Source organism: Equus quagga, chromosome 5, assembly GCF_021613505.1.
Source record: "Equus quagga isolate Etosha38 chromosome 5, UCLA_HA_Equagga_1.0, whole genome shotgun sequence".
Taxonomy (NCBI): domain Eukaryota; kingdom Metazoa; phylum Chordata; class Mammalia; order Perissodactyla; family Equidae; genus Equus; species Equus quagga.
In genome coordinates, this window is record NC_060271.1 from 5,275,794 (window position 1) to 5,292,186 (window position 16,393).

Consider the following 16,393-nt stretch of genomic DNA (forward strand, 5'->3'; position numbering starts at 1 on the left):
AAGCTCTGCTCCCTTCCTCCCTGTCTGCCTCCCTCCAGCATCACTCAAGGCCTGTGCTTCTCACTTGCTCTCTTCGGGTAGTCAGTGCAAGGGTGCCCCTCTCTCCCCTGAGTGACATCTGTTTCCCAGCCGCGTGCACGGCCACGCCCACAGCACACACCACATACCCCCTGGCGCCCTGGGTGCTTGGCCACGTGGCCTGTGTGGAGTTTCAGTCAAGGAAGCCTGTGCTTGGTGGTTTCGCATGTGGGCCCCGTGCTGCTGCACGCTGAGGCCTGAGTATTGGGGTGGGGCGAGGAGGGAGGGGATTTGCAGAACAAAGTACCATTTTGTAGCCTTGTAAATCAGTCAGGAGGGGTTGGCCGGCCTGGCAGGAGTCCTGAAGTTCACTCTGAGCATTTGTTTTCAGTCAGTTTTCCAGGAGTTTCACGCGCTTAGAACTATTTTTAAAAGAGAGTATAAATGGGTGGGAGGATCCCGTGCTAGTTTGTGAGTGAGGATACTGGGGTTCTCAGGGTGAGGCTGGAAGATGATATCTGGTAGGGAGCATCCCCCAGATGCTCACTTCTTGAAGGAAGCACGGATACTTGTCATCTACCACAAGATACTACGAGATACAACTTAGGAGGCTCCTGGGAGCGCGTCTCTTGGTTCCTCTGGACTGACCCTGCTGTTCCTGGAGCCGCAGGGGACTTCTTGCCATGGCGCAACGAAGGGGCCCAGCACAGCATCCGGGACTTGCTGATCTGTTTGTTCGTGGAGCCTTGGGTGCTCCGTGCTGTTGGGGTGGGTTTGTCAGCAGCGCGCTGGGATGCTTGGCACGGGGTAAGATGGGGTAAGGTGGGATTCTCAGAGGTCTCTCCTCTGCTCAGAACTCCTCCCTGTTGCCTAGAGCAGAAAGCCCAAATTCTTTCCCACGGTTTTCAAGGCTCCTTCCCGCCACCCAGATTCTGAGGCCCCAGGTTTGAAACTGCTTCTCTACCTGGGGAGGGTTGGGGGAGAACACACTCGATCCGGGGCAGGGAGCTGCTGAGGTGTCCCTGCACTGTTGAAACCCGGTTTGGGCGGCGAGGTTTCCTGTAGTTGCGGTGGCACGTGTGAAGTCAGCTGGCAGCTGTCTGGAGCACGGAGCGGAGCGGGGCTGAGGGGCTGCCGTGAGCCCCGCGCCCCAGTGGTTGTGTAACCATCCTGTGACCACAAAGAAACCCTCTTCTTTAGGGAGAAAGCTATGGGATCAGCCCTCCTTGGAGGTCTCCCTGGCCCGGAACAAGGAGAAGATACTCTGCGGGAGAGCTTTCCGAGCTTCAGGCAGTTGTCTGGAGGGACCTCCGGCTTTTCAAGCTGCCTCTTCCCCGGAGGCTTAGAGGAGGCAGTGGCTGGAGTGGGCCACGCCAGCCAGGGCAAAGCCTGCTTTCTATTTAGAAAAGAATTTGTTAGTTTAAAAAAAATGCCTGAGTTACCAAACTGCATGCCTGGTTTGATTTTGCCTTTTTTTGCCCGTGTGTGTATGCATATACCGGAAAATGCTGGTGAGGAGGGCCTGCAGTGGGCAGAGCCCAAATGTCATCGGCCGTTGTCTGCAGTCTTTGATAACAAATAGGTTTCTGGGTGATTTTTAATCTTTGACCTCTAAGTGTTCTATAGTGAAGAAAGGAGTTAAAATTCAGGGTCCTCTGGAAACAAGATCGCCCTTCTGTTCATCCAGGAGCTGCTGTTTCCGGTCCCCGCACTCCTGGGTGTGTCGACTGGGTTGGGGAGAGCAGCTTGGAAGAAGGGCCCTAGAGGTCACCTCCTTTAACCCCACCATTGGACACATGGGGAAACTGAGGCCCAGAGCGAGAAGGGACTTGCCTGTGGGCTCCCAGCTGGGACCCAAGCCCACGTGGGAGGGCTCTGGCTTCTGAGTCCAGTGCTCTTTTCTCTCCTGCAGTGGAGGGGTTCCATCCCATGCGCTGCCGCGGCCCCGGCTTGCTGTAGGCCTCAGTGAATGTCAGGGGGTTTAAGTTTGGGTTTTGTGTTTTTAGAGAAAACTCACGTGAGACACTTTGCTGAGTGCCTTAATGGAGCTCTGACTCAAAGTTGGAAACCGCAGGGAGAGGCCAATTCCTAGCAATCTGGAAAGGCCTGGCTCCAGATGGCCAGGTTTGATCAGGTCTTTGAATAACAAAGGTCATAATCATTTATTGAACACCTGCTGTATGCCTCACACGGTGCTGGGTTTTGGAGATGGGTGAGGGGCAGTGTAATGTTGATGGATGTGGGGGAGGGGCCTGCACTGGGTTTTGTGAGCAATGGTTCTTTCTTTCCTTCTTTCTTTTTTTAATTCTTCCCCCAAAGGCCCCCAGTACACTGTTGTACATTCTAGTTGTGAGTGCCTCTGGTTATGCTATGTGGGACGCTGCCTAAGCATGGCCCGATGAGCGGTGCCATGTCCACGCCCAGGATCCGAACCGGCAAAACTCTGGGCTGCCCCAGAGGAGCACGCGAGCTTGGCCACGGGGCCAGCCCCCGATTATTTCTTAACCTTTTTGTTGCCCTAAAAACACTGGTTGCCGCTTTTCGTTTTCTTCTCCAGGCCTTTCTGTCCTTTTGAAAGCTTTCTGTTATGAGCACATGTTTGCCTCCTAATCAAAGAATAGTAGTAACTGTCGTAATTCAGGACACAGGTACAAGCACCACACAGCTACTTAATTTTGCTGCGGGAGAAGGCTTTAAATGGCAAAACTTGTCTCCTCAGCTTCTGCCATAGTTGCTGCTAACAAGGCCTTCCTTTCATTGGAGGGAAGCAAGTTGGTCCTCCACCCAGATGTCAGAGAATTACACCATCCCTTTACGAGGACCATGGGCCACCCACCCACCCTCATTCCTAGAACCATTGACTCCTGATTTTGAAGGAAAAAGAGATCTTGGAATGAGAGAACCTCACAAGTCATGCTCCCAGGTTCAAGTTTTCACTTAAAAGTGTTTTTTTTTTTAAATTATAGGATATTCTTATGTTGCATCCTCAAAATATCAAGAGCTCTTATGTATCACTAAGGAAAAATGTCAAATACCCAAATACAAAAGACGTGAGTGTTTTACCATAAAAGTGGATGTGTAAGTGGCAGTGTAAGCCATTTCCAAGGGTAACGGTCCAGAAGATAGCTCAAAGTATCAAATACCAAAGAGATACCATTTTGTAACCGCCAAGTTAGCAAACAGTGATGGGATGCCTGTTAATTAAATTGGTTAAATTACGGTACCTCTGTGTATATTAGGCTGATTAAAACATCATGCTTTCTTTGACCATTCAATGAGAGGAGGGAAAGTACTCGTGACGTTATCTAACAAAATACAGTGACTAGTTTTCTCTTTACTTTGCTGGTCTATAACAGGGAAGTGTTGTATACTGTAAATGCTAATTTAAAAAATCGAGTTGGTGAAGCTTTCCAGATCGTTCTTTAAAAACAAAGCCTTGTTCCTGGGCTGAAGGTGAGTAGGTCTAGACTCCCTGAGGAGGAAAAGTGGAAAAAGGTCATTTTGGGCCTGCTCTCCACATGGATGTTGGTTTCCTCATCTAATAAAGTGGGGCTGCTTCTGTCTATGTCAGAAGGCCACCCGGGGGTTTGGGGAGAGGTGACATGAAAGCGCCCGGCCCATTTCTGAGCAGTAGACCAGCGGGCTCCCACCATCTGTACCACCCAGGGCTGTGCCTCCACCAGACCCTTCTCACAACACAGCCAGGACCCTGTTTCTCATCCTCATCCCACGAACAAGTCAGTGCCACTTTTTTGTTTGGGATTTTCTTTCTTTTTATTGAGACATAATTGACATACGACATTATATTAGTTTCAGGTGTACATCATAATGATTCATTATTTGTGTATATTGCAAAATGTTTGCCACAGTAAGTCTGGTTAACATACGTCACCATACATAGCTACGGAATTTTTTTTCTCATGTGAAGAGAACTTTTTTTTTTTTTTTGAGGAAGATTAGCCCTGAGCTAACTGCTGCCAATCCTCTTCTTTTTGCTGAGGAAGGCTGGCCCTGAGCTAACATCTGTGCCCATCTTCCTCTACTGTATATGTGGGACGCCTGCCACAGCATGGCTTGCCAAGCAGTGCCATGTCTGTAGCCAGGATCCGAACCGGTGAACCCTGGGGCACCGAAGTGGAACGTGCGCACTTAACCGCTGCACCCCTGGGCCGGTCCCTGATGAGAACTTTGAAGATCTACTCTCTTAGCAACTTTCAGTGTACCACATTTGTTGAATAAAACATTTAGTCTGTACAAGAGAGGGGTTTGGTTTTCCCAGATTTATCGCCTGTTCCACCTGTCTTCTAATCATTGTCGGTCCACCCACCCTGCTTACCTGGTGAACTTGAATGAAGATGTGAAGAACTGGAGAAAGACCATGTCCTGGCAGGACATCTCTGTCTTGGAAAGATGTCAGTTCTCCTCCAGATTTGTGTGTGTGTGAACAAACTTGTTTTCTCTTTTGGTAGGGAGGTAACTTTATAAATCATCTGAAGTTTGGAGGGATAAGTAGATAAAAACAAGAAAACTTCCATTAAAGAAGTGAAGGAAATAATAAAAAACATTGTAAAACTCTGGTCATGGGGGCCGGCTCCGTGGCCGAGTGGTTAAGGTCGCGCACTCCGCTGCGGCGGCCCAGGGTTCGGATCCTGGGCGTGGACATGGCACCGCTCGTCAGGCCACGTTGAGGCGGCGTCCCACATCCCACAACTAGAAGGACGTGCAACTAAGATATACAACTATGTACCGGCGGCGGGGCGGGGGTGGTTTGGGAAATAAAGCAGGAAAAAAAAGAAAAGATTGGCAACGGTTGTTAGCCCAGGTGCCAATCCTTAAAAGAAAAAAACAAAAAAACCCAAAAAACTCTGATCGTTAGAATGGAGTGCTGGAGATGTAAGCTCAGAAACAGACCCAATCTTTTGTAAGAATTTTGTCTCTGATTTCAAGTGAGTGGGGAAAATTGTACTGAGGCAGTTGACTGAGGAGTAGAATGCGTATTCTTTACTGACATAAGTTCCTGAATGATTAAAGCGTTAAATGTAAAACCGATCTCTGAGAGAACTTGAGGAAAATATAGGTAGATGTTTACCTCACCCCATTTTTTTAAAAAACTTTTCTGCTGCCGAGGAGTAATTGTTGGCTGTAAATCACGTAAAGCTGCATTTTCGCAGAACCACCAACCGCAAACAAACAACAGTGCATCTAATGGATAACCTGGCAGATTCCCCGAGGCAGCCCTCCTCCCACATGCTGCTGGGGCAGGGGCCAGGCCCGGCCGGCTGGCTTCTCCTGAGTGGGGCTGTGGCCTCCAACTGGGGAGGAAGGAAGACCTTGCTCCATGATGTTTTGGGATGTTCGAAACTTGTAAACATATTATTGCATGGCTGGCAGAATCTCTTAATTGTAGAGAGGGTTGCTGTTCTGTAGGCAGAATCATTTTGAAATGTTGGGCCGGAGTGGCCAGCCCCATCGCACCGCATTCTTTTTTACCTGGGTTCTGTTAAAATACCCACTGTGTGCCCTGTACAGAGTCCTCCATGCTTCCGGATCTTCCGCGGTTAACAAAACACAGCCCATCCTGTCACTTCATCCTCCGTGACCCTGACAGCAGGTGGGATGACATTGGTCCCTACTTTTTAGAGGAAACTAATACAGAAAGGCCACGTGGCTTGCCCACGGTCATCCCATGCTAGTGCAGGTGACAAGGCTTGAACTCTGATGTGGTGGTTTCCAGGTGTGTCTGTTCATTTTGCTGCGTTCTGTGTGTTTATGGGATTCACACATTACTTCATTTCCTTCCCTCAAAGTTGGAAGTCAGGGCTTCTGGTTCCTATTCTCTGGCTGAGGAAAGGAAAGGAGAAGTGACTTCTTCAGGGTGTCAGTGATGGCAGGCTGCATTCACAAGATAATAGGAGACCTTCCATTTCCTGAGCCCAAGGGGCTCACTCTTGTCCCAGAGAATCAGTGAGACCCCCGGGAGATGATTGGTGATTCACTTTCAGACTCTCAGTCCTGGTGGGTTTGGGAACCACCGTGGTTGGAGGTGGGCTTCCTGCAGGAGGCACACCTGGGAGGTTTAGAGTTGGAGGGCGGAGCAGGGCACAGGCCTGGTGGAGCGGTCAGGCCTGTGGCTTCCCAGGCAGCCTCACCCTGCCCGGGCGAGCAGTGGGCCAGGCACCGACACGCCGGCCGCACGAGCAGGCGGCACACAGATTGCCTGGAAGGAGGCCAGGCTTGGGGAGCAACGTCTGTTCACCCCGGAGGCTTTTGTGGAGGCAGATTTACCAGGTAAATGGCAGAACAGCCATGTTTAAAAGGAAAAGTAATGACAGCCCTGCCTCATGGGGCCACCTCATCTCCTTGGGGCCCAGGAGCCTGACGGGGCCCCAGCGCGCCCTGCTGTCCTTCACCCCCTCCTGGGACATTTCCCAGCTGGGCTGGCTGGCTGTTCATTGAGTCGTGGATGGTCACTGGTCTTGGGCAGCGGAGTGGATGAGGCGGGCGTCCTTACGGTACAAATGGCCCCTTCTCTGCAGGGCGCTCTGTGCTTCCACGCTGCATCTCACGCCCTTCTCGCAGCTGCCCCATGTGGTGGTGGACGTTGTTGTCCCATTTTTGAGATGAGGAAATAGAAGCTCAGAGAGTTTAGCACTCGCCCAGTCATGGGGCCTGGGGTGGTGTATCCCTCCCTCCCTCCCTCTCTCTCTCTCTCACCCCTGCCCCCGTGTGTCTCTCTCTCTCTCTCTCTCTGTTTCTGTGTCTCTCTCTGTGTCTCTGTCTCTGTCTCTCTCTCGTTGTGGGCACCACCTCTAACTCTCTGCCTTCCTGTCTCCACAGAGCGCGGCAGCCGCCCCGAGCCCCGTGCTTGGCAACATTCCCCCCAACGATGGGATGCCAGGAGGCCCCATCCCGCCGGGTTTCTTTCAGGTACGTGCTGGGTGCTGGGTCCTGTGCTCGTCTCACTCCAGGCCCGGCCCGGGCAGGCGGGAGGGAGGGAGAGAGAAGACAGTAGCAGCTCAGTTTGCCATGGTCTAAATACAGTTGCTTTATGCTGGGTCACACCCTTCCCTTCCCATCCGTCTCCACCCCTTCCAAAGACAAGGAGGGACAAGAGAGGTGGAGAGCAGACACCTCCTGCATGTGCTGTGTCACTTCTGCTGGAGTTTGTTTTCGTCACACCATCCTCACGGTCACGACCCCACCCACCCCTGGTCAAGGAGGCCATGGGGCTGCTTCCAAGTCCATGTGGAGCTGTCTTTTAACAAAAGGCTTTTTTTTTTTTTTTGAAACAAGTACACTGTTCTTCGTTTCTGTTTTGTTGCTGCTGTCCTTGTCACTGTTTACTTTGCCTGTCCAAACTACAAACCTTAGGCATAATCTACAAAAACAAAAAACCCACCATCCTGGCAGGTCTCGGAATCCTCTCCCTCTGGTTAACCACTTGATATTTTCCGAGTGTGATCACAGACGGCATCCCACAGCTTCTGTGCCCACACTCTGCCCACCAAAGGCGGAAGCAGATCCCACGCCGAGCGAGAGCCTGGCCTTCTCTGAACGCCACCTTGTTGGGCCCTCAGGGGCTTTCTCTTTGCCCGGGTAGGGTGAGGCTTCCACTGCTCCACACCGCCACCTCCATTTCCCCCTTCCCTCTGGGGGCCTGGTTCGATTTAAACCAGATCGAGACTCGGAAGTGCCGCCTTGGAGAGGTCTCAGCCTGCAGGGCTGGAAGGAATTTTGTGATGAAGCTCTTGAGTGTAACATCTTTCTTTCAAACCTGTCTGCAACGGGCTTGAGAATCTGCCAGAGTTGCCCACACCTTTTGAAGGGTTAGTCTTCCAGCTAAGAATGTGTGAAGAGCTGTTGTGTAGAAAAGAAGGCAGAGGTTTCTCCGTGAAGCCCAAGAATCAGATCTGGGACCAGTGAGGCAAAGTCCCAGGAGAGTTTTGCCAGGTGTAAGCCGGAACTCTGTGCGTCCAGCAGTGAGACTAGGCGGCGTGTGGCCGGGGGCTCCCTGTCACTCGCGGGGTCTGAGCAAAGACGTGACAGAAACCGCCTAGGGATGTTAAGGGGATTTCCTCCCTGGCTGGGAGATGACCCGGAAGACACTTGTACTTTGGAAGATTTCACATTCTGGTTGGTGTTCCCTCCCAGGAGAGGAGGGTTAGGACATGCTGCTCACCGGCCAAGAAGGGAATCTGTGATGTTTGGGTGTTCCCCGAAAACAGATACAGGAGGTCACCCACCAAGATAGTGGTGAGAGGAGTGAGAGGCACGTAGGAATGGTGGTCCGGGGCAATGGATGGCCATACGTGTATCTGTGTGCATTCCTAGCATGCAGCCCAAACTGGGTCCTTGTACCAGGGGTGGAAATGGGTCCAGCCTCAGAAACTGGTGTGTAGGCTCCAGATTGGATCAGACCAGGCATTGCCTGGGGCTTGGCTTAGGGTAAGACCAGAGGCATCCGGAAGAGGGGCCAGACTTTGAAGAGAAAGTGAGATGTTCAAATCTTTGGAAACCCACGGACCCAAGAAAGATAGAACCCAGGTGAGCTTCTGCCCTCTCCCCATAGGAGAAACCCAAGGGGCTACTGTCTGAGGGGGTCGTCCATGCCGAGGGGCAGCCATCTTTCTGGCCACTGCAGATGGGCAGTCTGCACCCAGCTGGTGGTCTTTCCCATGGTGTGCTGTCTGGTTGAGACTTCTGTCCCAGGCTCACATGCCCTCCCCCGTGATGCCATGGATGCCCTCGATACAGTGGAATGTGGTGTTCCTGCCTGATGGACAGAGCCCGCTCAGATACCAGGCTCCACCTGTGAGCCTCCCTATTCAGGCTGCTTGCTGGCATCTGGGTGCCCAGTGCAGGCTACTGTGGTGGGAAGAGATGGAGAGGAGCCAGCTATATTTTTTTAATAGGCCATTGACTTCTATTTTGGCCTGAGTCTGGGGCAAGGCAGAGATCTGCCTGATATGTGGGCAGCTCCCAACTTCCTGCTTTGGTATAATTGTCCATGGTTAAGGCCTAATTCCAGACATACTTCTTGGGCCCTCCCCTGTGACGTTTAGGGGTGTGTGCTCAGAAAGCTGAGACTGATTCCTGTCCTTATTTAGCCACCAGCAGCCACCGTCAAACAGAGGTAACTTCTGGACCCTCTCGACGTGAGGTCTTCTCTGACCCCTAGTCGGGGGGACCATCAGAGCTGACTGGGTCATTGAGCAGGCATTGTGTGCCCTGGACTCTGCTTCCTGGGTGACTTTGGCCAACTTCACCCCCACCACCCCCTTGGGGAGTCATTTCCCACGAGTCTGATGAAGGTGAATGGGGGCTTTCCTGGCCATGATGCTGAACCGCTCGGGCTGGGTCACTGCCGAGGGGAAAGGGTATCTCTCTGGAAGGAGGTAGTGGCTGCCCGTTTCCGGAGCAGGCCAGCTCACAATAGGAATATTAGCTGTTGATTACTGGCCCTGCCTCTCGCTCATCTTGCAGGCGGCCACTCTGATATTAGAAGGGAAGTAGAGATGGTATCAAGGGTTTTATCTGCTGCCAACAATTGCACTTCTTCCCCTACTTGGCCACGGCCTGGGCAGGCAGTTCTGCTGCCGGAGGGTCTTTGCACCACGGAGCCAGCCTGGGTTGGCTGATTCAGCTCTGGCCAGACCCTGTCCCAAGGTAGACAGCCGGGTTTTCAGGTCAGGACTCTTCCCCCAGTTGGTGCTAAATTTAGGGCCTCCGGTGTGGGTGGGAGGGAGCAGCTGTCCACCTCCCATCCCCTCAGAAAGCAACACGGGCCTTCCTTCCTCTGGCCTCTGACTGCCAGGCTGCAAGGCTCCTCCTGCGGTCAGGAGGTTTGGCCATCCACATATTAGGTTCTGGCTGTTTGCTTTTTCTTATTCGGTGTTCAGGTTCCCGAGGTGGACAGCGCCTGTCTGGTCCTGTGGCATGAGGTGTGTCTGGTAGCAGGGCTGGCGGTGAGGTGGTTTGGGACCCGACCTGACCTGTATCTCACTATTGGGGAGTATTGTGAGGTTCTTGGGTTTATGCAAGAACTTAGCAAGGGCATTCTAATTCTTTATGTTCCTTACTGCCTTAATCTTGGCATCCACAGCACCCAGCATGCACTAGGGACCTGGGAAATGTTTGAACTGAGTTTCTTTCTGTTGCTCACATTACGAGGAGTGGAGTCCAGCCAGCCCCAAAGCTTTAGATATCCAGCATTCTGACAGGCATGGAGGGGCCAGGGATGATGTTCTGGAGTGGGGAAGGATACAGAGGACCGGATCCTGAGGATGCCTGTTCTGGTTCCCTGCTTTGCCACTTGCTGAGTGACCTTGGGCAAGTTGCTCCCCTTCTCTGAGCCCCTGTTTCCTCACCAGTAAATGAAGGAGGGTGGACCAGATGGTCTCTGAGGGCCCTTCCAACTTGGATTTTCTGCTTTGGATCCAGATGGATTTTACATAATCAAGCAGTGGCATTTTTTTTCACGCAGCTTAAGTCGGTTGGGCTGCACATCTGGCAAACTCAGCTTGCCTTTGGCCGGGACCGCTGGGCTGGGTTGGTCCCCTGCTCCTTGGCCCTAAGGTGGTTCTGAGGGAGGCACTGTCCAATGAGAATTTCCAGGTCCAGAGCTGGGGAATTGCGGGAGGGCAGGAGTCACAGAGAAGAGAGCTTTGGGTACAGGCTGTTTTTGTTCTTGTTTTGTTTTAAATTCCAATAATTGTTTTCAGTGATGTAGTGTTTTTAGACATGCAACTTGCTTTCATTTTGATCACAGAGTTTCTGCAAGGAGGCATGGCTGCTGGGGCGCGTGAGGCTCAGAAAGGTGAATGACCTGCCCGAGTTATCAGCCCAGGACTGAAATCAGAGTAGAGCCCAGGCTCCTGGTTCCTGGTTCTCGTGTCCTTCCACAGCATCAGGAGTCCAGATAGAGACACATGTCTGATTGTCTGGAAGAAGAAGAGAGAATAAAGAACAAGAAAAAGGGAGGGAAGTAATGGAGGGAGGAAGAGAAACTGTAGCCATCTTCTTTCAAAGTAGGCAGTATTGCCATTCAAATACCAGCTCTGATTGCTTAGTGATGGCTGCTTAGAACATTGTGTTGAGAATGATTCTGAAGCTGTGTCCAGGCTCAGCAAATACTGATTGGCAATGTCCACCATGAATGTGGCCACGTAAATGGTAGTACATGTCCTGTGTTTTTGCCATCCCTGATCTAGTCCAGACTTTTCGCTTATCGATGTAGAATAGAGGCCCAGAGGCAAGCAGGCCTGTGGTTAGTGGCTGTAATCGGCCACCTCTGTGAAAGCATGGGGCTTGGCTCTAGGCCAGAACTGCATCAACCGTAGTCTGCCCACAGAAGCACCCAGCCCACCAGAGAGCCTGACAGGTAAACCCCTGCCCTGTAGCAGGAAGTGGAGAGGCCTGCCTGCCCAGACAGGAGATCAGAAGGGGCTTCCTAGAGGCACCGTGGTCCTGGCTGGGATGGATCTAGAAGGGGGTGGATGACAGGTGCTCAGTAGGAGATGTGGCAGAGAGGTTGCTGGCAGTTGTTGCTGGACCTTGTTGAAGAGGGCGGGCTCCATCCACTGGGTGAGGGAGCCACTGGAGCACCTGGTCCGGGTGATGCCTTGGCCAAGTCCGTGTTCTAGAACAGCTACTCTGTGGAGGCAGGGACCTGGGTGCTCACCACATCGATGATGGACACTGGCATTGCAGAGGCCCAGCAGAAGTCACAGGGCTAAAGCCTGTGCCTTCTCTGGAGAAGACAGTCCTGGAGAACCCAGCTCCCTTTGCCAAAAGCTCAGCCCATCCTGCTCTGAACATCCTGATCCTGCCCACCGTGGTGGGGGACAGTAGGGCTTGACATGTGCCCCCATTCCAGTGAGTCCTCGTTCCTGCAGGCTTGGGAAGAGTTGAGGTCTGCCCCCAGAGACCCTCTCCGTCAGTTGTGGGGGGAGAGGAGAAGAGCCAATGATGTGTATAGCCCAGGAATCAGAGAAATGGTCCGGAAATAAGAGGGAGAGAGACACACACAACCTTGGACCTTTCCTGTTGAGATTATAGGAAATGCTTCTCTCCCGCAGAAGTAGCTGGGGCTTCTCTGGGAGAGAAGCAGCCTCGGGAGGGCTCTGATGGCTGACTTGAAGTGTCTGGAGTTCTGTCATGTGGAAGATACTCAGACCTGCCTCTGTGAGGCTCAGCCCTTAGATCTCAGATCCTTGAGAGAAAAGAACAGGGAGGCTAAGTTGAATCTTTGTAGGGAGGACGTTTCTACCACCCTCCAAATTTAATGATGAAATAAGTAGTGAGCTCCTTGGTGCGGGTGGTAACCAAGCAGAATCTAGTTGCCCAGCAGAGAGCCTTGGGGACTGTGAGCCTTGGGATGGGGTGAAGTATTTCCAGGGAGGATCAAAGCCCAGTAAAGGAGAACAGGCTGGTGACAGCAGCATGGCAGTTCCCAGGAGCTGGGCCGAGTGCTGTCCATTTCCTGCCTTCCTCTCCGGCGGGAAGCAGGCAGCAGCAGAGGGAGCTGACATTCCTTCTGCCAGAGAGCTGCTGCGACAGGAAAGACTTCTCCGTGCCGACTAGGGCAAGTCTGGGACCTGGGGAGACTTGGGAAGAATTAGACCCCTTGTTCTTGTTGTTTTCAAAGCCTGCTACTAGGGAGGACTTGATGCGGGGGGGCGGAGGGCCCAGGTCCCCATTTGACATATGGTGAGTCTGAGCCTGGGACCTAAGCCATGTGACGCCAGCCAGGCTTGATGACCATCCCTTAGCACATTGGCCACACATGGTCTCTAAGGACGCAGTGACCTCACAGTCACCCAGCTTTGGTGAGCACTGCAGACTAAGGAGGCAGCCATGGGTTTACAGTCTGATGGAGGGTCAGTGCCATGGAGGCAGGCAAAGGGAGCAGCTAGCCTGGCCCAGGGGCCATCTGAGGCCTGAGCAGGAGGCACTTGCCAGTGAGCGGGGCAGGGGGCAGTGTGTCAGGATGTGGATGTGGAGGGCCAGCTTGGGATAACAGGAGGCCTGGATAGACAGCATGATGGACTTAAGAACAGAGGGAAGCCATGGAGAGTTCCTAAGAAAGGGAGTGACACAGTCCTGGAAGAGCACCAGTGGCCTGGAGGGGCCAGGCTCATGCCAGGCTGGCCAGTGTGGAGGTGTGGAGTCCAGGCTGTGGTCCCTCGGGAGGTGGCGAGGGCCTGAGCTGGAGTGGAGACTGGGTGCTCTGGTGCCTCCCTGCCCTCAACTGGTGGTCTCCTGCTGGATATTGGAGCTGGGGGGGAAGCAGAGCTGGGAGGAGGCCTGGAGTTCTGGCCCGCATTGGAATGAGGTTGGGGCTGTGGTGGGAGAGCAGGAGGCAGGTCTGGTGAGAGGCTGAGTCTGAGGTACCTCCTAGCCTGCTGGACCGGACCTTTCCCTTCCCAGGGGAGGGGGCCCCGCCTGTGGTCCTGTGGCCGCCCAGCCTGGTCCTCCCTGGCCGCCCTTACACCCTGCAGTGGAATTGTCGGACCCTCTTCTGGTTGCTCTCAGGATTAGAAAAGGCATCCTCGTCTGTGATTTCATTTGAACCCTGTAAGGCAGGCCTGAGAGCTAACAGCATTCCCACTGTATGGATGAGAAACCGAGGCTCACGCTGGTGAGAGAGTGGCTCTGGGAAGACAGGCCTGGATGGGCGGTGGATCCAGATAGAGCAAATGATGGATGCAAATCCCCTCCCCTTTCTGGGCCCTGCTCTCCAACACCAGCCCCTCTCCCAGGCTGCTTCCCTGTGGGCCCAGGGGGTCTGATCGATGTGCTGGCCTATGGGAGAGGAGGACGGAGGTACTGGGTCAGGAGAGTGTGCCCCTTCCTCCAGGGCACAGAAGCATCGCCCTCCTCCCGCCCTGCCGTCTGCCTCCAGACTGACAGAAGGCAGGGCCACCCCTGCTGAGAGGGATTAGAGCGGAGGCGGGGCGCCCCAACTGCTGGGCCCTGGGCCACGTAGGCGGTTCCCCACCCCCAGCTCCCACCGCTTCCAGGCTGACTCGGCTCCCACAGCGGCAGCCCCCTCGTCTGGCAACTGGGATGAAGCCAGCAGGAGGCTTTAAGCCTGAAGACCCCTGCCCAGGGAGTTGGATGCCCTGGTTTCAGTCCAGCCCTGCTGCGAAACTGCTGTGTGTCCTTGGGGAATCATCCTCCCCGCTCTGGGCCTTAGTTTGCTCATCACTCCAGTGAGCAGTGCTCAAGAGGGCTTTATAAACCCCTGGCTACTCTACAATGCTGTGGTCTGGGCTGTTCTCCCCGACCACCAAGGACCCACACACAGACCTCCCCCCATAATTGCCTGGCCTGGGTTGAAAGGCCAGGGTAGGAGAGAGGGCAAAAACCTTTTTTTCTTGCCAACACCACCCCCACAAAGGTCAGGCTGTGCTCCCGCACCTCCCAGCAGCCAGCCTGGTGCCTGATGTCTGCCCAGCCGCAGATGACCGTGCTGGCGCTCCTAGCAACAGTGGACAAAAGGTTACTCCTGGCATGCCAGGCTGCCTGGCCCCTCGCTTCCTCCTAGAAAGGAAAAAAAAGTCCTGGCCTTGGCTGGCGGGTGTGCCTGTGTGCACACGTGCAGGCATGTTTGTACCTGCACACTTGGCCGCCCCCCCCACAACCCCCAAAAAGCCCGTGCACTCCCGTGTCACGCTGTCACCCTCACTGATGAAATGGAGAGTTGAGCATCCATCACTGCCAGCTGCCCTGTGCACCCCGCACCGCTGGCAGTGCCTGGGAGGCGGGCTCGGAACAAAGCCCCGTGCTCCACGGGCCTCGGCTGCCCCCTAACGCAGAGCCAGCCCCACACCAAGGAGCCCGGCCGGGGCTGCAGCTGGCTTCTCACTGCTGCCTCTGCCTCCCCGAGACACCCGCCTCGGTCTCTGCCCCTTTGAGGGAGGGGAAGGAGCCCTGGACATCGGAGGCCCGGGCTGTGTTCTTGCCGCCACTCCTCGCGCCCCAAGACCCCAGCGCCTGCGCCCCCTCTCTGGGCCTCCTCCTGAGCTGTAGGCTGACTCCCGGATCTCGGACTTGTGTGGCTCTGATACTCCAGGACTGGTGTGAGCACTGCGTTCGCTTCTCGTTTATGAAGAGCTCGGGCTGGTTTATCGTTTCCCCTTTGGACCTGGGTTTTTACTGTGGGTTTCTTTTAGAGTTGAAGTCTCCCCCGTGCCTAAGAGCTGGGCTGCTGTGGGCTGTCCCAGCACTGTGGCGTGTCTGTTCCCCGACAAGATCCTCCCACCTCTCACTGGGGGGCCTGTGTTTTTGCTTTGTCTCTTCAAAGTTGGCTGAGGGGGTACACCCTCCTCTGCTCCTGCCTCCACCTTCCTTCTCTGCAAATCATGCTGAGGCTTTTTTCCCTGAAAAAAAAAGGTCAAATTCCTCAGCCCTTGTAGCAGATGAGGTTTGAGGAAGAGAATTCCGGCAGAATCCTGTAATAACATGTCTTGGCATTACGTGGCTCAGGATAGACGCCCCCCCACCCCCGAATAAGATCATGCCAACCTGAAAGGAAACTGCCTTTGGGGAGTCTGGGTGGGCCAGGCATCTGGCTGGAGGTCAGAGGGCATTCTCGCATCTCACTGAGTGTGAGGCACTGTTCTAAGAGCTGGGGATGCAACAGGAGACCCACAATGTGGGTTTCAGGTTCATGTCCTGTTTCTGCCTGAATTAACTCCCCAGCCGACCTTTTCCTGACAAGCTCTCCCCCAGATGAAGGCCTTGAGATAAGTGAGGCCCCCGGGCCAGGCCCGCTGCTGGTTCTGAGCTTGTCTTCCAGAAAGCCCCCGTCTCCTGCTGAGACCAGAGTGGTGGGCTTAGACTTGGAAAGAGCACGGATAGGGCACCGCAGCCTTCATGAAGTGTCAGCTCTATGCTGGGTGCTGGGCTCTCCAAGGGGCTCCCCCACCCCGGGGACACCACATCAGCTCTGTCTGCGGTGCTGGGGGGGGGAGCAGGAGGGCACCCGCTGTGGGAGAGGCGTCACAGTGCACAGTGGCTCTGACCAGGGGCTTTGGAACAAGACAGCCCACTGCCACTTCCTGGTGACGTGTTCTGGGCAAGTGACCCGACCTCTCTAGGCACTGCTTTCCTTAGCTGTGCTGAGGAGTGGTCCTTCAGCGAACCGCGAAGCCTCCTTTTTGAGCTCTGGCAAGGACTGGCTGTCCATACGTGCCATATATGCTATGTGTTCAGTGATGTTCAGGACTGCCATTGAAACATGGCTCACTGGCTTCAGCATCCATGTTGACCAGTGGTCAGAAGCCCAGCGGCAGGGCCCCTGAGCTCCTGCGTGTCCTGTTGGCTTGCCTGCCCCATGTCCCATCCCTCCGCCACCCTCTCCGAAGGCGCT

The 16,393-nt window shown here is 54.1% G+C and overlaps 1 protein-coding gene across 5 annotated transcripts in view; it reads left to right on the top strand.

The window, feature by feature from the left end:
* The window catches only part of SSBP3 (single stranded DNA binding protein 3), a 162,471-nt gene that overhangs the window by 107,848 nt on the left and 38,230 nt on the right, over nucleotides 1-16,393 (top strand). For 4 of the 5 annotated variants that reach the window (XM_046662009.1, XM_046662010.1, XM_046662011.1 and 1 more), the window contains one exon: nucleotides 6,856-6,945. In XM_046662009.1, coding sequence (XP_046517965.1) covers nucleotides 6,856-6,945 — 90 coding nt within the window. Of the gene's footprint in view, nucleotides 1-6,287; nucleotides 6,307-6,855; nucleotides 6,946-16,393 lie in introns of those variants that run through there. The other variant, XM_046662012.1, reaches the window with a different exon arrangement.